At 42.2% G+C, this 27,165-nt stretch overlaps 1 protein-coding gene across 1 annotated transcript in view; it reads right to left on the bottom strand.

Annotated features, from left to right (window-relative positions):
• Positions 1 to 26,489, bottom strand: part of TNFRSF21 (TNF receptor superfamily member 21) — a 93,504-nt gene extending 67,015 nt beyond the window's left edge. Inside the window, exons 1-2 of the mRNA XM_063442053.1 lie at positions 26,256 to 26,489; positions 4,300 to 4,924 (exon numbers count right to left, since the gene is read on the bottom strand). Of these exons, the coding sequence (XP_063298123.1) occupies positions 4,300 to 4,924; positions 26,256 to 26,312 (682 nt within the window). The 5' untranslated portion in view covers positions 26,313 to 26,489. The remainder of the gene's footprint in view (positions 1 to 4,299; positions 4,925 to 26,255) is intronic.
• Between the last annotated feature and the right edge of the window lie 676 nt (positions 26,490 to 27,165).

Here is a 27,165-nt window from a genome sequence, read left to right as displayed (position 1 = left end):
AAATTAAGTTGTTGTGTTGGTGGTGGTGCACCTCCTCCTCCTCTCCACCAGCATCTCCCCCTCTCCCCCAGCGCCTGATTGACATCATTTCCTGTCTCCCGGTGGCATCATCGGAGGGCACGGAGGGAACAGTGCTGGAACAGCACATAAGTCAGTGGTCCCTCGCAGCCATCCATCCCACTCACCAACGATACGAAAGCAGAGTAGGCGCCTGCCGTTTAGGGCAAGCAGGTGCCTACTCTGCATTGCTGCCTGGGGGGGACTAAGGCTGCCGAATGGCGCCCCCATAAGGTGTGCCGGCCCTAGTGATCCAGCGACCTATGACTGTGTGCCCACAGAGAGGTCTCGGCGTGCCATAGGTTCGCCATTGCTGGCTTAAAAGCATTAAATGACGCCCCTGGGGGACCTGCAGATTTATTAATGGCTTGCCAGCATTATGGCTGTAAGAGCATTGTGGGAGTTGTAGTCCACAACATCTGGAGTGCCGAAGGTTGCTGATCCCTGTACTATTGTATGCAGCCCATGGAGTTAAAAATACTTTATTCTTATTAGTACTTATAGGGTAAAGATTCCAATTGTAGTAAATATTAAGAAATACATTTGCACCGTATCCTCTGGCTGTTGTACTATAAACATAACGTTATATAACGTAAATCTCAGACTTCTGAACAACCAATTTAAGGATTGTGATATTTTTTTAAAAATAATCGTATTGCATCGTATGCCTGGGTAACTAAATAAAATAATAATAAATTGTGCCAAACAAATTAATTAACGTGTCTCCTCTGTAAATGCTTTAATCATCCTTACTGGGGTCAGGGAATAGTGAGCGATCACTTTTAGAGACCTGACAGTTCCACTTTAAAATCTCTCTAAATGGTTAAAATCAAGGCTACGAGAGGATTGCGACCAACAAGGAAGGTCGAGAGGATTGCGACCAACAAGGAAGGTCGTGTTCTCTAAACACGTTCTGAAAAAGAACATTATGAAAATGCCGCTGAAGTTATTTGCATCCATTAGGCAGTCTATGGAAAGGTTTATATCTGCTCAATGAGAGCTTGTCCTTGCTTGCTGTGGTCTCGGGGGCTTTTTAGATTGGGAAGAATCACTAGGAGACAATATAGAATGAAAGCTTGAATGCCCTCGAACAAAATCTGAATTTGGTTACAAAGACAAAATTTCAAATGAACATAATCATTTTTTGGTATCCCAAAAGCAGCCATAAAATTAAACTAATTTATATTGATATAGATGGAATTTTTCATAAAATTGAAATCTTGATTTCTTTACAAATATCTTGTGTCTAGGGTAAAACGTCATACGAAATAAATATTTATAAAATTTATATAAATAGTACCATTGAAGATGAAAGGTACACGATCTCATTGAAGTGGTCTGGGTGCAGTGTCCCTGTTCCCTAAACCCTGTAATGTAAAACGTTGCAGTTTGAGAGAAACCTACCTAATTCCACGACAAAACGCTGGATGGCCTGACGCTTTGCAAGAGGATTTCCAGCGCGTTTTAAAATCATGGGAAAGCAATGATTTCCTATGGGGAAAGCCTAATGCTTGTGTCACGCTCGTAGTGCATGCACATTAGGTTCCCCCTCATCATTCCTTTAATATATATTTCCAATATGTTTTTTTTTTTTTAAATTCTTTATTTTTGGTGCAGTTTCAGCGAGTACATAGAAAAGTAGTCATGCCACAACATTAGATGCACAATAAAACATTCACAATTACACAATTCACAATTCATACAATTATTATGTGTTGGGCCGAGTCGAGTTATGCACATTTTGTGTTGGTGTGGGCTATGTGGTTGTAGCGAGGATCCTGACATGCCAGTGGTGTGTGTTTCTATGTGGCTGTTGTCGTCCCGAGGGGACTATACGACTATGTTAGAACACTGGCACAGGTTATGGCCTTGGTAATCATTTAGTTCCTTGTGTGGTTTGACGTGTGTCCTGGTGGGTAACAGGTAGGATCTAAGCCTTTATGTCTCGTCTAAGTGTGAGTGCGGTATGAGATGGAGTTCAGTTTATGTGATGTACTGTGGGGGCTCCTTAGAGGGCTCTGCCCTGTAACCCTTGGCATTCGGGTTGGGGGGGGGATGAAGCACACTAGTTGAACCTAGGCCGTCGTTTCATCGGCACGGGGCCGTATGGTCGGTGTCACCCAGTGAGGGTGGGTCAGCGGACCAGGTTATGTGTGGTTTAGGTCGTCTTCAAAAGATATATCAAAACAGGGTGCGATATACATCGAATATAGATAGCATAAAAACATAATAACAGTAAATGAAAATAAGAGTAATAGTCTGGTGTGACCAATGCAGGTTTCAGGTTGCCGGTCCCGGCAGAGTTGTGGCTGGTGCCCTGGTGTTAGTGGACAGTCCCAGAGTAGTCAATAGAGCCGGTCCTTCTCCTACATTGGAGATCTTGTAATGTAGGTCATCTTTAGTCACCCATAGTGTCCTGGGAGTAGCCCATTTGTACTTGAGGCCCGCTGTATTTCCAATATGTTGTGTCAGTTTCGTCCTTCCTGTATGTTATGTTTTAGTATTTAATGGCACAAAGGATATTCCAAGCACCAAAACTACTGCTTAAGGAGCTCAGGAGTTAAATCACTTTCGCAGCCTAAGCGATACCTCCCCTGGTTGTAACTTACAGAGAATTTAGGAAACAATTGCTCAATTTTCAATCATATCTTGCAGCACATTGTGTTTACTTTAGAAGTTTGTATCTCTGCCTCTATTAACTGAACTCTAATCACACACAGGAGGCTCCTGCAGGCTCTAGCAAGCAATGCACAGAACTTGAAATATAATTGTTAAACTCATTGTGCAACATATTTAGTTTGAACATAAGATCTTTCTTTACAGTAAACGCGTAGGGAGACGGTGTAGGTCACATGCAGGGAGGTGTGGCAAGGGCAGCATAAACAAAGTTATTTAACTCCTAAGTGGAAGAAAATGAAGTTGTTTTGGTTATTATAGTATCCCTTTAATGTTTGGCTACATTTTCTTGAAGACATGGCCCTCTTCATCCTCCAGACACGTACATTGCAGTGGCATGACCTATGCATCAAAACCCCGTCAATGAGCTTAAGTGTTTTTGGTGCTTAGACCAACCTTTTAGTTTTGGGGTCCCCCTAACTCCCCAATCTCAGTCTCAAGCTATATTAAAAATAAAAACAAAAGATGTTCCACACTATTTTATATACAATATATAGTAACTGTGGTAACAGGTGTAGGACCAGATACTTGTATACCAGACAGCTATTCTGCTGGCCCGATTGCCCGGGTTTTTTTTTTTTTATACCAGGTAATTTGGAGAAGTGGTAGACTACAGAACTGTAAGGTATTCAGATATATGGAACCATCGGTTTCTTCCTACACACTCAGTAAGCACTGACTTTGCTGCTTCCAAATCCAAATCCTGTCTTGGTTAAAACCACTGCCTTACGGTACAGCACAAATTAATTTATTGGGTGAAACACAGGTTATATCAATGGATTCCAGATGTTTGAGCACACGGAGATATAGGCATTAGCCACACATAGATGAATCATAAGCAAGGGACACGTAATCATGGAGCGGGGGACATACAGAAAGGTTAAACTAAGCAGAATAGGCATGTTCAAAACACTGTGCGTGGAATGTAATAGATTGCCATTACTTTTATTTACTTTATTTAGAGTCACTCTCATCTGTGCACACTAATATGATTATCCCGATACTTTAATATGCATGTTTATCGGTATCCAAGCAACCCCAGAACACATCATCACGCTCTAATCACCGAGGGATTCTGTCACTATTGGTGAGTACATTTACACTTAATGTATATATAGATTTAAGTAGAAGACTTAAGGGGTCGAAACGTCTGTTGTCCTGTTATTTAGACCCTGAAGTAAGTCCCGAATGGGGACTGAAACATTGGGCAATTTTTAACATTATTCAATAAAAAAATTTGTTTTTAAGTCTGGTGAGCAGCCATTCCTTTTTGCTATTTGTGTCTATTGGAGCTCTGGTGCATGTACCCGGCGTTGGAATTAACTAAGCGTGAGTGCAAGTTTTTTTCCGTTTATATACCCTACATTTGCCTATTTTTCAGGTTTCTGTTATTTTCCTTTGAACTAAAAAGACTTCAATGAAGCTCCAATTGATTAAGAAAGAAATAGAATTAGTCTGTTAAAGGCTCCTACATCTTGATCACATTTAGCAGGATACCGTACAGTTACAGCACAACATCGAATGGACAACACTGTATCAGGGTCAATAATTCTTTAGCATACTCACCATTTTCAGCACGTGTAGAATTTAGAACCGGTGGAGGTGAAGAAGAAAGCGGTCCACAAATATTGTCACGTTTATTCGTACCAGGGCTTAGGACCCCCAGACCAAGTTCTAAGCAGTTTGTGTGCGTCTTGCATTTCATGACGCTAGAAGGCACATCCGAAAAGGTCCTGCCAGAGCATATCTTACACTTGACATTTTCTGTATCGCTTCCTTTTTTCCTGACACCCCATCCAATTGGGCAAACGGTGTGTGGTGTACAGGTGTCATTGAACAGAAATGCACCTGTTGGACAAGAGCACTCGCGGTCAAACAAGGCAGTACAAGGCATTTTCTCAACCAACGGCTTTTCACAAGGCGGTCTGCAGGCATGGCACCTCTCAACCCCGTTCTCGTGTTTTGTGAAGGTGCCATTGGTGCAAGGGCTGCACTCTCGAAGTGTAGACTTTGTACAGTGTCTGGACACATAGGTACCGGCCGGACACTTGTCACATATTAAGCTTGCATTGGATTCGGGGTCGGTGTGGTGGTATTTCCCAGATGGAAGTATTATTGTTGTTTTCTCAGACAGTTGCACCGACTCAGCCTCTACGAAGCCAAGATGGACACTAAGCTGAATGAGCACAAGCTGAAAAAGAATAGGGAATAAAACAAAAAAAAAGTTAATAAAATGTGTCTCGTAATAAAGTAATAGTCAACTTAGGACATGTTATTCAAGTGATCAGTGAAAATTTTAGACTTTAAACATTATTTCACTTTTTTTCCTCAAACATTGTTTAATTATTTAATTTGCTGCCCTCTAGCCAAAAAATAGTAACAGGTTAAATATTGAAAAAAAATTATTTGGATTATTTAACAGATTGCTGTATTTAAGAGTTTTCTAAAAGCCTGTTATTGCATTAAGTACCTCGTTAGCTAGTTAATGTAGTTAATTATTAAGACGATTAAGAAGTTTAAGCTTCACCTCCAGGCTCAAGGCATGAAGTTGGCGAATGCTAAAGTTATTTAGTATTTTGTTAACGGCTTGAAGTAATTTGCAATGAATCATATCAATAAAAAAAAGCAACAGTGGTATTTACAATACAATGCACGTGGACAGCACACGCAAATGATTCCTTATGGCAGTAATGGTTAACCCAGATGTTACTTAACTAACTTCCTCCTTAACCCCTTAAGGACCAAACTTCTGGAATAAAAGGGAATCATGACATGTCACGTGTCCTTAAGGAGTTAAAGGCACCAGCTATATAACTCAGATGGCTTCTTAAAGATGCCAATAATCTTGGAGGCACATGTACTCAAAAGAGGTGAACCAATGACTTGCTACCTTTCTGAACTGTAGACATTTTTCTAAACTTAGACATTTTCCAATACACTGTCTTCCCCTGCATACGACCACATCACGGCACGTAATACAGCTGCTACTGTAAGGAGCGCAGTAAAAAACAGGAAGTGACAAGGGGCTTTACTGCAGACATCACAGAATACATTTAAATAGAGTTGCTTATTCAGGTAACATATCACATTTGATGGAGCCATATTCAGCTCCTTTTTTTTTTTTTTTTTTTACTTTTTGCAAGCACTATTTAAAATCTGCATTCCCAAAACAGTGCAGATCCCATAAGCATTTGAGCTAAATTATCATTTTTACAGGTATTTCAGTTTCACTTTTTCCACCTTTACAAATTACCCTGAATAAGACCAGGAATACCGTATTTTAACCATTAATAATTAAAGTTAATAGCTGGAAGAAATGTGGGATCTGTAGCCTATTACAGTTGCTGGGCTGCATTATTACAACCAAGTTTTAAGTTAATACACAGTGCGGGCCAAAATTCAGAGTAGGATTTGACAGGGAACGTATTTCCCATTTGTTAGTATTTACATTTTCTATATTATAACTGGGTCTTGGGCGATTTAACAAAGAAACAAGTAAAAATAGTGGAATTTTTGTTTCACTACTAATAGAACTGTTCAAAAAGCAGATAATTGTAAGAAATTCAGATTAATTGCCCACCATGTTCACCCAACCTTTCAGCTCCGGATTACTACCTGTGGGGATATCTGAAGGAGTGGGTATACGTGATCAAAGCACGCACACCTGGGCAGCTGAAAGAGAATATCCAGACAGAAATTCTAGGCTAGATCCTTAAACATTAACTAATGTTATGAACAATACAACCAAACGATATGATATCTTCTGTACCAAGTCAAAAAAATCTCCATACATTAAAGCATTCATTATATGTAATATCATTGGTTCATTAAGAAGAAAAAAAGTTAGTTGTGTCCTTAAACCCTACTCTGAATTTTTGCCCAACCTGTACATTTGAAAAGTCGAGTCGGGGCCTCGTGGCTCTTGATTCCAGCTATAAGGTTTACAAGTGTCAGCCATTTTGGGTAGTCCAACATCCAGCCCATAGCTTAGTGCTGCCATCAGTCAGTTAGAGTAATGCAAGCTTGTTCAGTCCAGTGGTGACCAGGATAACCCCAACTTGTGTACCTGATGCAAATCCTAGATCGAGGATCGCACATTTCCCTCAACTAGGGGCAAGTGGTAGGCCACAAGCTACACTGCGATCCAGTGCAGGGCTAACACTACTTGGATCAGTGCCAAGAGAAGCTCTAATGGGAAGTTTCTGTCTCTTCTGGGGCTGCAGAGAGACGGGGAGCAATGCCATTCGAAAACAGATTGACTAATGACATTCGGGGACCAGGGCAATGTAGTGACCATGGCACACAGAGTGTTAATTTAGGATTAGTGCTTAGACTGTCCCTTTAAGATGAATCATTAGTATGTCTCTGCAAATAAAATGTATATTATTTTCCAATTCCTTTCAACATCCAGTTGCTATTGGTATAAATGTTGATCCTAATGACAAAACTATTTTTGCAAGTCCTATGAGTCCTTATTGACTGGATCATCACGTGTCACCCTGGGTAGTCACTGGGGATTATTGCAAATGACTAATCAGCTCAGAATTACTACACCGATTACTATTTACACTTTCACTGAAGCTGAGCAAGCACAATGAGTTCCTCCAGGAACAAACTAGCCATGTTATACAGTCATCTTATGGGAAAGACAAACAGAAACATTAAATGACGATGGAATTCAAAGACATCTGGGGATCCAAGGCTGCTCATCACTATTCTTGGAAACCTATCATTTTCCACAAATTCTCTTGTTATTTTAACCCCTTAAGGACACATGACATGTGTGACATGTCATGATTCCATTTTATTCCAGAAGTTTGGTCCTTAAGGGGTTAAACCTTTACATGCTGTTCCAGGCAGTGTATGGAAGTCTGATTAGACCTTGCAATGCTATGGACACGGCTCATATGCATGTACAGCACTGTTGGTGGGATGCCAGAGACAGTGTGCGCATGTATATCATTTCCCCGGGGCAGTGAAAATCACCCTCAATGCCGAATTGCAGGCAGGTAAGTGGAGTTTTTTTTTGTTTTGTTTTTAAACTTCCTTCCGCTGCTTTATACTGCCCCAAAAACAAGGAAACACCAGAGAAGAACAATTACACTTTAAAGAAATACCTTGTAAAAAGAAAATAAAAAATGATGAAAAAAATTTATACACACACACACACACACACACACACACAATCTCACAAAAGGGAGTACTGTACACCCCTCACAGTTTTGTAAATATTTTATTATATCGTTTCCACGCTCTGCATGCAGACACTGAACTTTATCATAAGATGCATTATTTCAATGCATATCTCTGAGGAGATGCTAACTGGAGCAGCAGAGCATTTTGACGCAAATGCTCAAAAGCCTCCCAATGCTTTCATATGGGAAAGCATTTTATTGGCTGAGGTCATCAATTCAGCGGACGTGCGCGACGCTGGAAGATGGTACATTTTATAGATATTTAAGGGGAACCCTATGTTTTTTGTTTTTTTTAACACCATAGGGTCAGTAATATATTTTATATTCCAGAACCTATAGTGTTTCTTTAAATAAAAATGTCCGTCTAACCAGCACTTCCCGTGGGCACTGAGGGAATTTGGCATTTAAGCTTCTTGCCATGCTGGGAATCAATTATAGTTATCAGTTTGTTCAAGGTTAATTTTAGAAGGTCGTTTTGACAGCAGTATAATGAATGGCTATCATATTGATTGCTGCTATCAGACGTGGAGCTTAATGATGGCTTAGGAACTAAGAGGACAAGCTATTAACAATCAGTTAGTATTCTGGAATAGCGCAAAGTGTTAAAGGGATTCTCCAACCAGCATCAACACTTCTGCCGTTAGAGGTGGTGATAAAGGAAGGAATCTCTGTATGTGTAGCATTTCTGCTTAAAACGCTGCACAATACAGAGATGTTTGCATTTTTGTGCAGGGGGCTAGTTACACCCCTGGCAAACATGACTTAAATAGTTCATAACTCTGTTCTGGTTGCGTAGTGTTAAATCTGTGCAAAACTTACATCTGCCATCATGAGCAACTACCCTTGCAGACAGCACTGCCTCTTTAATTTGAGGCCTTCCGGCCTTCCCCACTTCTATGTAGTCCTAATCTGCATCCATTTTTTAAAATGTCCTCCTTCCCTTGTCCACTCCTTACTCCCTCCTCAAGGTCATGGCACGCGCATGCTCTATGAGCCGGTGAGAACGATTCAATCAAATGCTTCTCTATGAAAGGCATTCGTTAGGACCACGGAAAGAAAAAAGGCAACATCAGACGGGGAGGGGAAACCACATTCATATAAAGGGGGGAGGGAAAAACTAATCCCCAGCCGAGCATTCTAAATTAAACACACATTATTTATATGTCTTGGTGTAACTCTTTAAGGTTAGGGTGATTAGTTAACAATGTGATAGGTAATCGTCAGAAGAAATAAATGGGTTGTCAGAGTTGGTAAAAATGTACTGACGTAGACGACGACTAAATGTACCATATATCCCGGTAGCACAAGTCGATCAAGCTCATAAGAAAACCCCTAAAAAATTTAGAGGTTTAGTATATAGAGTTAGGCCTATATTCGCAGGATAAGTCAACTTACAAAATAATATGGCAACTTTGACTCCTGCATGTACGTTAAATTGGAATACAGTAATTGTACTATAATTATACAGTAAATAATATTGCAGAATTCAATACAAGGAGTCAGAGAGTCAGGGGTGCTATGAATTGAGAGGTCAGAGGTTTTGTGTACTGACTGCAAAGCCAGAGCAAGGGGTTAATGTTCGGGTGTGAAGCAGGTTTCGGAATAAAATGAACGATTAATCATTTGGAAAGATTTAAAATCTATACATTATAAATCACTAACCACTGCATGTTAATGGTTAGACGGTATCTGCTAAGATGTAATAAAACGTTTCCTGTAACTTCGCAGGTTCCGGACAGTTACAGTTACATTGGGAAAATCAGTTCACAGAGATAAACTTCTCACACCCCATCTTTCCCCCAGGGACTGAGTGTAACACCTGCCTGGGTGATCTGATTTAAAAAAAATAAATAAAAAAAAAAAAAAAATCCGTAATGGGATTTTTCTAGCAAAATCAGTTTACATGACAGCTTTAAACAATTAGTAACAAGATTGAGAAAATAACCGGAACTGAAAGCAGACTGTTAAAAGTAATGACACACGTAGAACAAAAATAGAAGAAAGCAAGAGACCTGATACTAACGTAGTCAGCAGAAATCACACAGAGATGTGTACAGTCGCAATCCTTGCGGAAACAAAATACTACAAATGGGAACCGGGCAGGGCTGTTCCTGTAAGATACTCTAAAACTGGAAGTATAATAATAAGTAGACCTCGATTACTCAGCGCAGACAACCTCACGGCTGGCTTATCCACATCATGTACAACTACAACTCCGACTACTCCAAGTCATCATACTGAGTGAGGATCAGGGGACGTTGAAGAGCAAGAGCAATTATTGCCTACAAGGGTGGGGGAACAGCAAAACGTATTGGAAGACTAAGGATAATCATTACTGTTAACAGTCTTAAAGAGAAAAATTCAAATTACCTTAAAGCGAAACGGTCATGCCGAATCTTTTTTTTTTTTTAACCCCCCTCCCGCCTCCACTACATCCAATTGACCCTTTAGTCACCCCCAAATGCCCCTAAGCCCCCCAGATTACCTTTTTTTTTTTAATCTTCATTTTCTGCCCTGATCTTTATTCAGGGCGCCGCCATCTTTGTGTGGGTAGGTGAAGTCCCTGTGGGACACGTCATCTGCCCACACTAGACAGACTGAGATTCCCGCACATGCCCAGTGAAACAAATTCTAAAATCTTTGTTTTTCAGCCGCAAAAAAGGCCAAATAAAAATCCATTATACCCGTCGAACTTAAAATAAAATAAAAAACCCGAGCAAAAAAAAAAAAAAAAAAAATTCATCTTCACCCATGGAGGGCTCCGCTCAGACTGAGCTCCGCATGGCGGGGGAAGGCCATGGGTGAAGAGGGATTATTATTTTTTGCGCTCTGGTTTTTTATTTTATTTTAAGTTCGACGGGCATAATGGATTTTTATTTGGCCTTTTTGGGGGCTGAAAAATGAAGATTTTAGAAAAAAGAAGACGTCGAATGGTAAGTTTAATTTTACTTTACAGGGTAGTAATTTTATTCCCCCCTCACTATTTTTTTAGGGTGAGGGGGGGTAGGTAGGGGCCTTTTTTTATTTGGGTGGGTGACTAGGGGCTTGGGGATCCCTAGTCACCTTTGATGGGGGGGGGGGGGGGAATTTGACTTGGGGCCCCCACCCGCCGCCCAGGGGTGGGGGGCCAGGGGGGGAGGACAGTAGGTGTCCCCCCCCAATTATCATTATGGCCCCCACCGCCCAGGGATGGGGGCCTGGGGGGAGGACAGTAGGTCCCCCCTCCATTGTAATTTATGGCCCCCAGCCACCGCGCAGGGGTGGGGGCCGGACAGTAGGTTCGTCCCCCCCCCTCATTATCTTTATGGCCCCCACCCACCACTCAGGGGTGGGGGCAATAGGTATCCCCCCTTATTTTACTTTAGGGCCCCCACCCGTCGTTTAGGGGTGGGTGCCAATAGGTTTTTTTTTTTTGTTTTTTTTACAGTGAGCAGCCATAGGCTGCCCACTGTTTAATAGACATGGCCCTACTCGCGGTATAGCGAGTAGAGGCCGAATTTACTAATACTAAGTAATCTTTAGCAATTTAGGTCTTTCAGCCTTTTAGTAGATAGCTCCTTAATACCGTGGGAATTAGGGAGTTCTCTACTAAGCGGCTGCAAGATGCAGCCACAGCACGAATAGGATCAGAGTTTTTCATTCAAATTAAATTCCGACACGAACAAAGTGCCGAATTGCGTTCTAAAACAAACGAACATACTGTTCTCATTCAGTTAGAACGCAATTCGGCAGTTTCGGCTAAAATGACATGAAGCATCGTGGGAACAGGGAGGAAAGGTAAGAATTGTGGGAAAATTGCTCTGACCAGCGGAAATGAAGAACTCTTTGCTTCTCCGCTGGTCAGAGCTGGTCAAGCGGAGGAAACCTCCATAAGGCAAAGAGTCCCTACTTTGTCTTATGATTTTAAAGAAAACTAAAGAAGACAGGGAGAAATGAAGAACAGACCCTGAGAGAGGGGGAAAAGAGGAAGAGATTGAGGAAAGGTAAGTTCGGCATGACAGTGCCGCTTTAAATCAGCCCCAGATACATTGAAAACTTCAGATATCACAAAGATAGATGATCTATTCAATATACCCAAGCAGAAGTTCTTTAAGGTACTGAATAATGTATTAAGACTTATTTTTTGCTATATTACACCTTTATACAAACAATCTCTGATGTCATTGTCTCCAAAATCTCCTGCGTCATCATACCACACCTTCCGCCTGTCTCTGTATTCCATCTGTCGCTGTATTCCAGCCTTCCATCTTCGTGATACTTTGTCACCATATCTCAGCTCCCCTGCCTGGTATCATGGTGTCCTGTGAAATCAAAGTCCAGCACTGCTTCATGTTCTAAGTAACTGGATTTTATTATAACTCCATCTATCCTACTTCATGTATCATCACGTCCCCTATATCTCCTGCCTGATCATTCTAAGTCATTTTATTTCCATCTCTCCTGTGATTCCGTGTCAAAGTTGAGACGTAAAAAAAAAAAAAAAAAAATAGTCTTTCGAGAAACTGATGATGAAAGTTCTGTTCCGGTGAGAATCTCTGATATGTTATCATAACTTTGCCATCCGTAATCACGGTGGCATAAAACAGAGGCTTTGTTATATATAGTATTCTTAGCTTCTTGCTCCCGGCAAAACATTTTCCATACACTATTCTTCACTCGTCTTGGCCCATGAGACTTAAAAGGGATACTATAGAGTTAGGAACACAGATTTGTATTCCTAAAACTATAGCTCCGCTGTGCTTCCTCCTCCGTCATCGGACGGGCAGACCGAATGCGCATGCACGGGCAAGCATTGAAAGTGCATTAGGCCCTCCCCATTGGAAAGCATTGAATCGATGCTCTCTGCTTGGGTTTTCACGGATGCTGGATGTCTCCAAAACTGCAATGTTTTATATTGCAGGACTAAGTGCGACAGGGACATTGCACCCAGACCACGTCAATGAGCTGAACTGGTCTGGGTGCCTATGGTGTCCCTTTAGATGATGAAATAACTTTGCAGTTAATAAAGGAGAATTTGTATTTAGCGTATTTCTGTTTATGTTAACACACATAACTAGGAAAATCTTTATTTCCTGTTTGTGTGGTTATTGATGTTTACAAAATGGCAAAACACTGGATAAAGAAAGAAAATATAACGATAACTGCTCACATGTCATTTAAAAGACAAATTTCAGGATTTTTGAAATACGTGAGTGAACATTAGAATCATTCACAATAAATAGAAATTGCCAGAGATAAATACAGGCCTGGGCACTGGTAACAAGCTGCCATTGTACTATCAGATTGCTACATACAGGGGGCTTTGTGCTATAGAGAATAGGAATTAACTGTTCCTTCCCGTGTAATTGTTTATATTTCTACATTTTACAAATTGTGATCCAGAATTACAGGGTTTGTTAATATAAAGATACTGTCCAGGTATGGGGGGGGGGAGGATTTTATGATCATTAGGACTGTACTCAATCACTGTAGACAGGCATCCACGGGAAGGATCACAGACACGAGTACATATAGTACACCAGAACAATAGGGAAAGCTTTGGATTGGCTTAAATCGTCAAGGGAGTGGGATGGGGGCAGGGCCAAACACCATTTTGGCCAATCAGAAACTCCTCATAGAGATGCACCGAATCAATGCATCTCAATGAGGAAAATTCAGCGTCTCCATGATTTTCTCTGTAAAGGCAGTGTTTGCATGAAAATGCCTGCAGGTAATGATTATATTCACCAGAACAACTACATTAAGCTGTAGTTGTTCTGGTGGCTATAGACACTCCTTGAGGGCCTTTTAATGTAAACCCTGCATTTTCAGAGAAAAGGCAGTGTCTATATTACTACCTAGTAACACCTCCAGTGACAGTCACTCAAACGGCCACTGGAGGTGATTCCTGGGTTAGTGCTGCAAGATGTGCTGAACGCTAGCCATAGAGATACATTGATTCAATACATCTCTCTGAGGAGATTCTGAAAGACGCAGCACATGCACAGTAGCCTTCCAATGCTAACCAATGGGAAATCATTGGATTGGCCGAGTTCAAATATGATGATCTCAGACAAGGAGGCAGAGTGACACGGACTACCTTTTTAAACTAAAGAGATGGGGGCTGACACTATAGTGTTCCTTTAAATGTAATTGCTGGAATGGTAAAGTCCCCAAAACGTGACAGTCCTTGCAAATCAGCCACTAAAAATGCAATCGTGAAAAAGGGTCATGAGCACAGCTCACCACTATTACAGCTACGACACCAGAATTCTTACTTGCAAAACTTGGAGTGTTGAGATCACCAAGCATCCCTTTGTAATATGTGACCTCAAACTACCAAGATAAATCCCAGGAACATCCCAAACACCATAAATACTACAGTGTGCTCAGTACAAACCAGAAGATCCTGTTCACAAGCGTCCGCTGGCTCATCTAAGCTAAGCCCTGCAGTGCAGACATAACGCATACACTGAGAGCGTTGGGAATAGAGAATTTCTGTCTCTCATTGAGATGTAGTGAATGTAGGAGGGGGTGCCCAGCAGACACGAGGAAAGAAGTAAAACCATTACAAGGTAGGGCACTCTCGGCCTAGTGACAATGCAGTGGTTATGGTGCTTGGGAGTGTTCCTTTAAAAGGCTTATGAGGCAATTCCTTAAATCAAGTCAACTATGTTGGTGTTTATATTTGTTTTTAAACCCCTTAATGACACATGACATGTGTGACATGTCATGATTCCCTTTTATTCCAGAAGTTTGGTCCTTACGGGGTTAAACTAGTCCTGTATAGATTAATTTTCTATTCATACTAAATTATTAGGTTAGTATCTGTCCTTCAAAAACCATCATACAGATTAAAGAATTGAACTTCAAGACAGCAAACGGTTTGAAAACCGGTTTGGCCTCTGCTATGCGCAAAATGCAAATAAACCCTGGCACTGGAAGAGTTAAGATAATAACCTAACAGGATAGTATGTGCATAGTAGACAAGGTGGCAGTAACCAAAAAACTGAACATTTATTTTTTAAATGGCAAAGCGTGTGGGCCATTGAAAAGACAGCTCTGTCCTTACACCATAAGGGATCTTAGCCATTATCAAGACATTTCCAATCTACTGATTGAGAGGTAAGAAGATTGGAATAGTTTAGTAGAGACAAGATATCAGTAAAATATAGTGATTCATCCATCTCCAATAATAGATCAGAAACGCAGGCAGATGGAGAGTCTGAGCGCCAGGATTGGCATCTGGATATTGCGGCATCTAGAGACCGCTCCAAATCCGTCTCCATCTACGCCTACAATCGCAGCTGCTTAAGTGTTGAAGGAGATGAAGGCTTGCTTTTTAACTTAATAGAATATAACTTGCTTCTTTGCAATTACATATAGGATTCATTGATTACAGTTACATTTTCCTGGAAGTTGAGCTATTTCAGAGTACTTTGCTAATTTGGTGAATCTGTCATCATTCAGAACACTGACAGCTACCTCCGGCACATCACGTGTTTCTGACCTGAGAGTCATGGGAATTAGAGTTCAGAAAGACCAGCATTTAAGACATATTCTATTTATTTTATTGCAGTTATAGGACAGGCATCACTCATTAGTCTGCACTAAAATCCCCCAGGCCATCTTAGTTAAGGGGTCTGGGTGTGCTGGCCCTGCCATGTAAAAGAGTATAGTTTTGTAGCAACAGCAATGTTTAGCCTGAAGGGTAAAACACTACCCTAATGAAGGTGACACTGACAGCCAGGAGAGGCTCTTCCACTGCACTGACTGAATAAAATGTGGCCATGTGATGCGGAAGCCCATAGGAAAGCATTGGATGCAAGGTTTTCCTTTAAAACCCATTGGATGCTCGTCAAGTACTCGCCACACATGCGCATCAGGACCCTTGCTGGAGGAGGCCATGCCTCCCCAATGACATCATGGCAGGAGGAGAGTTGAGCAGCGCCAAGGGAGTCTCTGGGAAAGAAGGTAATAAAAACCTTTATTTTCTTAATTTTTATTACAAACTGGGGGATTTAACTGGATATAGGGGCACAACAACAGCTTCAGGAATACAGATGGTATTCCCAACGCTATATATAGTTATTGGAATCTTTTATTTCTGCAACCGAACATATGTACATGGTATTAGCGTGGCGACCCATACATGGAGAGCAAAAGAAGCTAACCAACCAATTAATTAATTCTAATCTAAATTTATAAAAAAAATATGCAATTCTGAAAAAGTCTGTTGCTCTCCTTCACTTTGGGGATGGCAGTACCACAACAGTAAAACATCGGGCAATTTATTTTTCAATTCACTACAACACACTGGGCTGGGTCACTGGGTCTTTTATCTCTAAATGTTAATACAATATATAGAGATAACAGCTACTTTGTACCACTTAGAACAAACAGTCCTTTAAATGTGTAGAAATGTAGAAAGAGGTATGGAGAGAGTCTTCCTGATACTACCAAGGAGCACAGCTCAGAATAACCAAACTCATATAAAGTCATTAAATGCAGTATGGGCGCAATGGTTTAATGCAGGGGTGGGCAATCTGCGGGCTGCAGATTGCCCACCCCTGGTTTAATGCATGCTTTACGGTGATTAGACACAAGACTTCATGTACTAACCAGCTGGAGATTGTTAGGAACAAATATTCATTTAAACGGACACTATAGTCACCTGAACAACTTTAGCTTAATGAAGCAGTTTTGGTGTATAGAACATGCCCCTGCAGCCTCACTGCTCAATCCTCTGCCATTAAGGAGTTATATCCCTTTGTTTATGAACCCTAGTCACACCTCCCTGCATGTGACTTGCACAGCCTTCCATAAACACTTCCTGTAAAGAGAGCCCTATTTAGGCTTTCTTTATTGCAAGTTCTGTTTAATTAAGATTTTCTTATCCCCTGCTATGTTAATAGCTTGCTAGACCCAACAAGAGCCTCCTATATGTGATTAAAGTTCAATTTAGAGATTGAGATACAATTATTTAAGGTAAATTACATCTGTTTGAAAGTGAAACCAGTTTTTTTTTCATGTAGGCTCTGTCAATCTTAGCCAGGGGAGGTGTGGCTAGGGCTGCATAAACAGAAACAAAGTGATTTAACTCCTAAATGACAGTGAATTGAGCAGTGAAATTGCAGGGGAATGATCTATACACTAAAACTGCTTTATTTAGCTATAGTATTTTAGATGACTACAGTGTTCCTTTAAGAAAAGGTTGGCCGCACTTTTTTCCTTTTACAAAAGTATTTAACACAAGTATCCTAATAACTGGGAGGGGAGAATTTAATGGTGCGCACACTCTGTGCTGCCGAGGGACAGTTCTCTGGTGTCCCCAAATGCAGGTCTCCAAAGAACTACATTTGGACCGTGGAACAGGACCCAGAAATCAGGACTGTCCCGCCAAAAGCAGGACTTTTAGGAGGCCAGCATGAACTCTATTGGACAGAGACTACTAAGGTATCTCCCTAAACTGGAACGCCAAAAGTGATCATGCACGCTCTAATATAACCTGTACCATGCCAAGTACACCGGTGAGCGCTATATAAATAAAATATACACGAACTATATAGCTACTACAATTCTCTTCTACTGTAAAGTAGCGTGTGGTATATATGCACAAGGCATTCTCTAAAACATACATTATCAAAAATGACAACAGCTCGCTCACAGATGATAAATAAAGATAATTGGTGATAGTAGACTAGATTTCTAAATGTGATATGCATTGAGGTTTTAACAGAGATCACAGATAGGGAGAGTGAAGCATTCACATGAATAAAGAAATTAAATCGTTAGAAGAAAAAAAAAAAAAAAAAAAAGCTTTAAAAAGCTACCTATCAAAGGATAAATAGAATTTAAATTTCTGTGACATTCATCCACATACAATATTCCGACAGGGGATGGATGAGTCACGTTTCCCTAACAATAAAATGGTTTATTCAAATGTCTGAATCAATGACTGTAGGGACCCATGCTGGGATGTCCACATTTCGCTGTGTCTGGGGTTTTCTCTTCAGTGGGGATGAAGAGATTAGGAATGTGTCTGCATTAGAGACGGTAACACTGTATACAGATTATTTCCAGGAGTAATTAGATTACTCACGGAGCTATACAGAGTGCACACGTTTGATCCAATTTGGGATTTCCTCGGCATTTCCAGGGTGGAGACGGGTGGCGGTGTGATAATCCCAGTTAAAATAACTACGATATGGTAATGCTACAACAATCAAACAAGATATGACATAGAATGGGGGGGTGTTACTATAATCACTGTATTAAATTATGGTACTTAGTGTGCCTTTTTAAAGATTCTATTCATTTTAGGCTGAAAATGTATAGAATATGTTGGTGTACTCCAAATGGAATAATAAAAATGTAAAAAATTAAAAATAAAAACCCTCAAAATGCTCTTTAAACGTTCTAAACCAGGACTGCCCAATAGGTAGATCCCAAGATGTACAACTTCCATGATACTTTGTCATTGTAAAGGCACTCTAAAGGCATGCAAAGCATTATGGGAGTTGTAGTTCTACCACATCTGGGGATCTACCTATTAGACAGCCCTGTTCTAAACTACGTGCCAATGAAAGACACAAACAAGTGGGGATCAAGTTCCGAACCTTCTGTTTTTCTTGTATTCAGATACTTATTCGTATGCCGCTGAATAAGGACTTGATCAAGCAAAAAACATAAGACTTCAGAATCTCTACTTTCTGTTTGTAGCCCTCTGATCATATTTATTTAGACACAGGGGAGACTCGATATTGAATGAATATGGAGTATAAGCCCAAAACAATTTAAGGTTGCCCAAAAGAACCAACTGGACAACAGCAAGTTCACAACAGATGCCAAAAAGTAGATCCTGGCTAAAATATTAACCTCCATAAATTGAAATCGAAAACACAGAGATAAGTAAAAGAACGGGAATAAGGAACATTTGGGTGGGGAGGGTGTGTAGACATCTGTATGGTACAAATCATAGGAGGATTCATGCAAGCACTAGCAGGGGACAATGGAACTCCAAAGGGCCCACAGGAGTTGCTTTAATGGAGATGTTTTGGATGTTGTTAAAGTCATTCAAATGCAAGTTATTCTTATATAGGAGAAGATTCCTGCTCGCATACAATAAGTTAAATTAAAGTTACAGATTGATCATTTGTTCAACTAGGCTTCCTGAGCAAACACCCTGTGATATACAAAAAACACCCTTCCGGCCACATCCTGCAACATCAAATCCTCTAACCCTACATCACTGTGCATCTCAGCTTTAAACAGCTGGTTTAACGTAAAGCAGAAGTGATAGAGAAATAGCAGGAGAGCTAACAGAGGCCCCTGCTTAGTGACACCACCTCTCTGTCAGAAGCAGTGAAGGAGGGGTCCAGCTTGACTTCTTAAAATGGGGGAAGCACCGCATGGTGACCTGCCCATTCACCCCGATAACCTGTGAATCTGCCCCCACTCACCTCCAGAGTCTGAGAACATTTTCCCATTCATTCTGCAAATTTTCCCATTCATTTTTTTGTGAGAATTTTCCAATTCACCCCTAAAAGAAATGCAAACTTTGCATAGTGCAATATAGGATTATGGAATTCTGGTTCTTGTAATCCAGCAAGAGAGACCAGTTTGAACACCATCGCAGTCTACAAATACACAAACTGGCTTCTAACTAACCAGTGACTTGTACAGACAGCCATCGAATAGTAAACTTTAGTCAAAAATAGCAACAAAAATAAAATAATAAAAAACATACTTATTAAACAGACACTAACTGGAATATTTACCAATCTGTGAATTATTGGGGATCAGGCAAAAAAATAAAAAAAAACTGAGCTGGAATTGTAAGATTTGGAAAATATTTAGTTAGTTAGTTAGTTATTCTATGTGTCTGACATTCACAGTTTAGTGAATAACCCAGTTAGTTTTCAGAAAGCACAGAACTCTAGATTTAAATTCTAAGCATTGCAGAAATGAACAACTCAGGACTGGTTCTCTGACGGCAGATCCTGATATAATCATACAATAAGGATATAGTTAGCAGCACAATGTGACACATACAATATACACACACTGAGTGAAGATTATTACTTTATACATAGCACTAACATTCAACAGTGATACCCAGCTTTTAGATCTAAAATTGCAAAACCACCATTCTTTTCAGATATATAACACTTTTCTGAGCTGTTAGTGAAGGTGCTGAGTAGATCTGCTTTGCATCGGCATATGAATTCTACATACACCAGGGCAGTACTCTTCATGAAGAAGTTATGTGTTTATCAAAGCAAGGATAACCTGGATTACCTTATGTTGGCTATGTTGGGTTATCCCGGTCCTACCTGGCAAGCACCCGGGCGGCAGACACCTGCCACAGTGAACAACAGGCTGACTCAGACCAGCGGCAGCTGCGATCCCCTGGGCTGCCCAAGATGACGGACACACTCGCCTCGCACACAGCATCGAACCACGTGGAGCGAACACTCCAGGGTATCGACGAGCTATTTGCCCGATTCTGGGCCAAGCTGGAGAGGCGAGCGTAACCCACACAACGACCCAGACAAAAGGAAACCCAGAGAGGCCTAAGCCCAAAAACTGAAGGCTATCAAACAGGCACAAAACCTACCCAGCAAACCACCAAGCCCAGGACCAGCCCACGCAAGCCGAGGGTCAGAGGGGCGCTTACCCAGCAGAGACCACCACGTGGGCGGAAAGAACCCCGCCGCAAGCAACAAACACGCAACAGGACCCTCCACCGCCTGCGTGGAAAACAGGACTTAGGCCTTCTGGGTCATGGGGCCTGGAGCCCGAAGTTGACAGCCCTTGAACCGACCCGAAGCCAACGAGAGGGTGAGTGCTGTCCAAACCCTGGAGAAGCCAAACGCCCGCAGCAAGAGCATACCGGACATGGGTATCGGTTAAGCCAACACTGGACTGATTACCTGTGGGGGGTGGCCACCGGCTGCAATAAACACTGAGCACTGAGGGCCTTACAGCGCACATGGAACTCTGATCTCCCCCTGTTGCCTCTGAAGCGCTGTGCAGTATGCCAGTAGCCTTTTATTGTCTAGCCTATATGTGTTTAAACACTTAGTCAGCCACATTGCAACCTTAGGCATCTCCCCATGTACTGATGCAGCCTCAGATTATATGTCTAGAACCACTGCTTAGCCTGGGTACTATGCCCTTCACCTGCCTCTTATGACTAATACCCTTGCAAACGTATCCTGGCATTGTTAGACAACGACTGCATAACTACATTTTGATAACATAGCTATTTGGTAAAGTCTGATAGAGATATAGATATAGACACACAAACACAGAAGGTATATCTTCCATTCATATTGGCCAATTCTTCTACCCGAGATCACCAAATTGGATACTAGTGAGCAACAACTGTCTGTTCCCCAAATACAAATCAGCAAACCAGAAACTGGAGCCCTGGCCAATCAGTGTAGATAGCAAATATACAGGGGTCAATGGACATCGCAAAGGGGAAACGTCAGAAAACATTAACACAAAAAACAATGAAATGATATTTGATCTCCCAGGAGGAATAACTACAAGCTATGAAGAGAGATCTCTAATCTAGCCATTGTCTAGGTTTATACATCTCGAACTGACATTAACGGACACAGGGCTGGGTGTTAATCAATGTATTCTGGGAATGAAGAGGTTAATAATATGGGCTCGTCACACTAGGGACAGCAGCATCATGGGAGTTTTCAATATGAATCTCTATACAGCCAGGGATTGAAAGAGGAGAAAGCTGATATTACGAAACAGAGTGAATTACATTTCTCCCCGGAGTATTGCAGTAGTTGAATTATTTCTGTGCCCCAGACCCACTGTACAGGAATGTGCACTCACTCGAACAGATGAGGTTGAAGCCCCCGAGTGCCAGTCAGAGGTTAAAATGGGTTTAGTGTCCAAGAGGTTCTGCAGCAGACACCTTTCATGTACAATGTAACCGAGCCACGCTAAACATTGACGTTAGTTTAAGCCCTGTGTGCACACTCTCTGTGTCCGTAATGGTAACAAGGTATCAGGTTAATTTCCATTTACAAATCCTGAATCACACCCGGCTGATTTGCAAGGTGCAGAGGGTGGGGCTGGGATTAACCATGCCTGCAGAATGGAAATCTGCGGATTGGGGATACCACGGGAATAGGAGCACATGGTAGATGGAGAGGTGTAAGGGATATGTTATTAGATGGTAGGGATAGATAACAGTTACTGTATTTCACATTGGGGGCAGGTGGTAATCGTCTAATGGAATCTGTTACATGTACCAATAGCAAAATGTTTTTAGATGGTGGGTAAAGTTACAGACTTTACATAGTGAGGTAGGTTAGGTATTACAAGGGGTAGGTTATGATTATTAGATGCAGGTAGGTTCCCCCTCCCGGAATAAAGGTAAGCATCAGGGATGAAGGAATACAATTTAGTTGTAGTTTAATTTTTTAGCTGCCCCATCCCACATTACAGCCCCTCTCCTCCCACTACATTAACTACAACCCCCGCTACAGCCCCTGTCCCCTCACTATAGCCAATAACCCACTACAGCCCCTGTCCCCTCACTATAGCCAATAACCCACTACAGCCCCTGTCCCCTCACTATAGCCAATAACCCACTACAGCCCCTGTCCCCTCACTATAGCCAATAACCCACTACAGACCCTGTCCCCTCACTATAGCCAATAACCCACTACAGCCCACGTCCCCTCACTATAGCCAATAACCCACTACAGCCCCTGTCCCCTCACAATAGCCAATAACCCAGTACAGCCCCTGTCCCCTCACTATAGCCAATAACCCACTACAGCCCCTGTCCCCTCACAATAGCCAATAACCCAGTACAGCCCCTGTCCCCTCACTATAGCCAATTCACTCCCACTACAGCCCACGTCCCCTCACTACAGTCAATACTCACACTACAAGCCCTGTCCTCCCCACTACAACCCCCCGCTGCAGGCCCTGTCCTACCCACTACAATCCCCCCATCCACTGTACAGCGCCTGTCTCTTGGAAAGGGTACTTGCCACCTGACAGACAGGTAAGTTATATGCAGGTAAGGGTGACACTGGATGGAGGAGAAGATGGAAGGTAATAAACCAAGGGAATATTCAGTTATACAGTCAGTATCCAGGTACTTACAGTCAGTATCCAGGTACTTACAGTCAGTATCCAGGTACTTACAGTCTGTATCCAGGTACTTACAGTCAGTATCCAGGTACTTACAGTCAGTATCCAGGTACTTACAGTCAGTATCCTGGTACTTACAGTCTGTATCCAGGTACTTACAGTCAGTATACAGGTACAGTATGTACTTACACTCAGTATCCTGGTACAGTATGTACTTACAGTCAGTATCCAGGTACTTACAGTCAGTATCCAGGTACTTACAGTCTGTATCCAGGTACTTACAGTCTGTATCCAGGTACTTACAGTCAGTATCCTGCTACAGTAGGTACTTACACTCAGTATCCAGGTACTTACAGTCTGTATCCTGGTACAGTATGTACTTACAGTCAGTATCCTGGTACTTACAGTCAGTATCCTGCTACAGTAGGTACTTACACTCAGTATCCAGGTACTTACAGTCTGTATCCTGGTACTTACAGTCAGTATCCAGGTACTTACAGTCAGTATACAGGTACAGTATGTACTTACACTCAGTATCCTGGTACAGTATGTACTTACAGTCAGTATACAGGTACTTACAGTCAGTATCCAGGTACTTACAGTCAGTATCCTGCTACAGTAGGTACTTACACTCAGTATCCAGGTACTTACAGTCTGTATCCTGGTACAGTATGTACTTACAGTCAGTATCCTGGTACTTACAGTCAGTATCCAGGTACTTACAGTCAGTATCCAGGTACTTACAGTCAGTATCCTGGTACAGTATGTACTTACACTCAGTATCCAGGTACTTACAGTCAGTATCCTGCTACAGTAGGTACTTACACTCAGTATCCAGGTACTTACAGTCTGTATCCTGGTACTTACAGTCAGTATCCAGGTACTTACAGTCAGTATACAGGTACAGTATGTACTTACACTCAGTATCCTGGTACAGTATGTACTTACAGTCAGTATACAGGTACTTACAGTCAGTATCCAGGTACTTACAGTCAGTATCCTGCTACAGTAGGTACTTACACTCAGTATCCAGGTACTTACAGTCTGTATCCTGGTACAGTATGTACTTACAGTCAGTATCCAGGTACTTACAGTCAGTATCCAGGTACTTACAGTCAGTATCCAGGTACTTACAGTCAGTATCCTGCTACAGTAGGTACTTACACTCAGTATCCAGGTACTTACAGTCAGTATCCAGGTACTTACAGTCTGTATCCTGCTACAGTATGTACTTACAGTCAGTATCCAGGTACTTACAGTCAGTATCCTGCTACAGTAGGTACTTACACTCAGTATCCAGGTACTTACAGTCAGTATCCTGCTACAGTAGGTACTTACACTCAGTATCCAGGTACTTACAGTCTGTATCCTGGTACAGTATGTACTTACAGTCAGTATCCAGGTACTTACAGTCTGTATCCTGGTACTTACAGTCAGTATACAGGTACAGTATGTACTTACACTCAGTATCCTGGTACAGTATGTACTTACAGTCAGTATACAGGTACTTACAGTCAGTATCCAGGTACTTACAGTCAGTATCCTGCTACAGTAGGTACTTACACTCAGTATCCAGGTACTTATAGTCTGTATCCTGGTACAGTATGTACTTACAGTCAGTATCCTGGTACTTACAGTCTGTATCCAGGTACTTACAGTCAGTATACAGGTACAGTATGTACTTACAGTCAGTATACAGGTACAGTATGTACTTACACTCAGTATCCTGGTACAGTATGTACTTACAGTCAGTATACCGGTACTTACAGTCAGTATCCAGGTACAGTATGTACTTACACTCAGTATCCTGCTACAGTATGTACTTACAGTCAGTATACAGGTACTTACAGTCAGTATCCAGGTACAGTATGTACTTACACTCAGTATCCTGGTACAGTATGTACTTACAGTCAGTATACAGGTACTTACAGTCAGTATCCAGGTACAGTATGTACTTACACTCAGTATCCTGCTACAGTATGTACTTACAGTCAGTATACAGGTACAGTATGTACTTACACTCAGTATCCTGCTACAGTATGTACTTACAGTCAGTATACAGGTACAGTATGTACTTACAGTCAGGGGTAACTGCAGTCTGTACACAGTGTGTTTACAGTGATTACACAGTGGGTAAGTACAGTCCATAATTACAGGAGTACTTACAAGCATTACACAGTAGATATTTACAATCAATATACAGTGGTTACTTACAGTCAGTATACAGTGAGTACTTATAATCAATATACAATGAGTAATTTCAGTTAATATCACTGGGTACTTACAGTCACTATACATAAGGTAGGTACTTACAGTCAATGTAAGGTAGGTACATAAGGTAGGTACTTACAGTCACTATACGATAGGTACACACAGTCACTATACATAAGTACTCACAGTCAGTATTCTGTTGGTACAAAATATAGGTACACATAGTCACTAAGAAGTAGGTATTTACAGTCAGTAAAGGTAGGTACACACAGCCTGTAGGTACTTACAGTCACTACATGGTAGGTACTTACAGCCAATATACGGTAGGCACATAAGGTAGGTACTTACAGTCAGTATAAGGAAGGTATTTACAGTAACTGTACGGTAGTTACAGTCACTATAAGGTAGGTACACACAGAAGGTAGGTAGGTACTTACAGTGAGAACACACACGGTAGGTACCCACGGTAGATAGGTACCCACAGTAGGTAGGTACCCAAAGTAGGTACCCACGGTAGATAGGTACACTCAGTACACAGTCACTATACACTAGGTAGGTACTTACAGTGAGTACACAGGCAGCATACGGTAGGTACACACAGTCACTATACAGTAGGTAGGTACACACGGTAGGTACACACAGTCACTATACAGTAGGTAGGTACACACAGTAGGTAGGTACACACGGTAGGTAGGTACACACAGTCACCATACAGTAGGTAGGTACACACAGTCACCATACAGTAGGTAGGTACACACGGTAGGTAGGTACACAAGGTAGGTAGGTACACATGGTAGGTAGGTACACACAGTCACCATACAGTAGGTAGGTACACACAGTAGGTAGGTACACATGGTAGGTAGGTAGGTACACATGGTAGGTAGGTACACACAGTCACCATACAGTAGGTAGGTACACACAGTAGGAAGGTACACATGGTAGGTAGGTACACATGGTAGGTAGGTACACACAGTCACTATGCAGTAGGTAGGTACTCACAGTGAGTAGACAGGCAGCTCCCCCCCGTCTCTCTCCCGCTACCCCCATCCCGGGCATGGCTGCTGCTGGCTGGATGCGGTATTAGCTCATAGTCCCGTGTGACGGAGGGCAGGTGTGGGCAGCCCGGCAGGTGGCTGGGGATGGGCTGTCGATGCGGGCCGGCTGCGGGCCATCACTGAGCTCTATCACTGGCTCGAACTCCGGCTTACAATGAGCCGCACTGACAGCGGGCAGGAGGGGACAGCGCCGGGACCACGCCCACTGACATCACCCCGCCAGACAAAGCCAGGGAGTGAGTGTGCGGCACGCCACGCCCACCACCCATCAATCAGGCTCATGAGATACTATGCCCCGCCCCTTCACTGTCTGCTGTACCAGCCTCCTGTGCCCATCACTCTCATACTATGCCAGCCCCCTGTGCCCATTACTCTCATACTATGCCAGCCCCCTGTGCTGCCCATTACTCTCATACTATGTCAGCCCCTGTGCCCATTGCTCTCATACTATGCCAGCCCCCTGTGCCCATTACTCTCATACTATGCCATCCCCCTGTGCTGCCCATTACTCTCATACTATGCCATCCCCCTGTGCTGCCCATTACTCTCATAGCATGCCAACCCCCTGTGCTGCCCATTACTCTCATACTATGCCAGCATCCTGTGCCCATTGCTCTCATACTATGCCAGCCTCCTGTACCCATTGCTCTCATACTATGCCAGCCTCCTGTATCCATTACCCTCATACTATGCCAGCCCCCTGTACCCAATGCTCTCATACTATGCCAGCCTCCTGTGCCCATTGCTCTCATACTATGCCAGCCTCCTGTGCCCATTACCCTCATCCTATGCCAGTCTCCTGTGCCCATTGCCTTCCTACTATGCCAGCCCCCTGTGCACATTGCCCTCATACT

The sequence above is a fragment of the Pelobates fuscus genome, chromosome 2 (assembly GCF_036172605.1).
Source record: "Pelobates fuscus isolate aPelFus1 chromosome 2, aPelFus1.pri, whole genome shotgun sequence".
Classification (NCBI taxonomy): Eukaryota; Metazoa; Chordata; class Amphibia; order Anura; family Pelobatidae; genus Pelobates; species Pelobates fuscus.
Note: the sequence above shows the minus strand (reverse complement) of the source record. Positions and strands in the feature narration are given on the sequence as shown.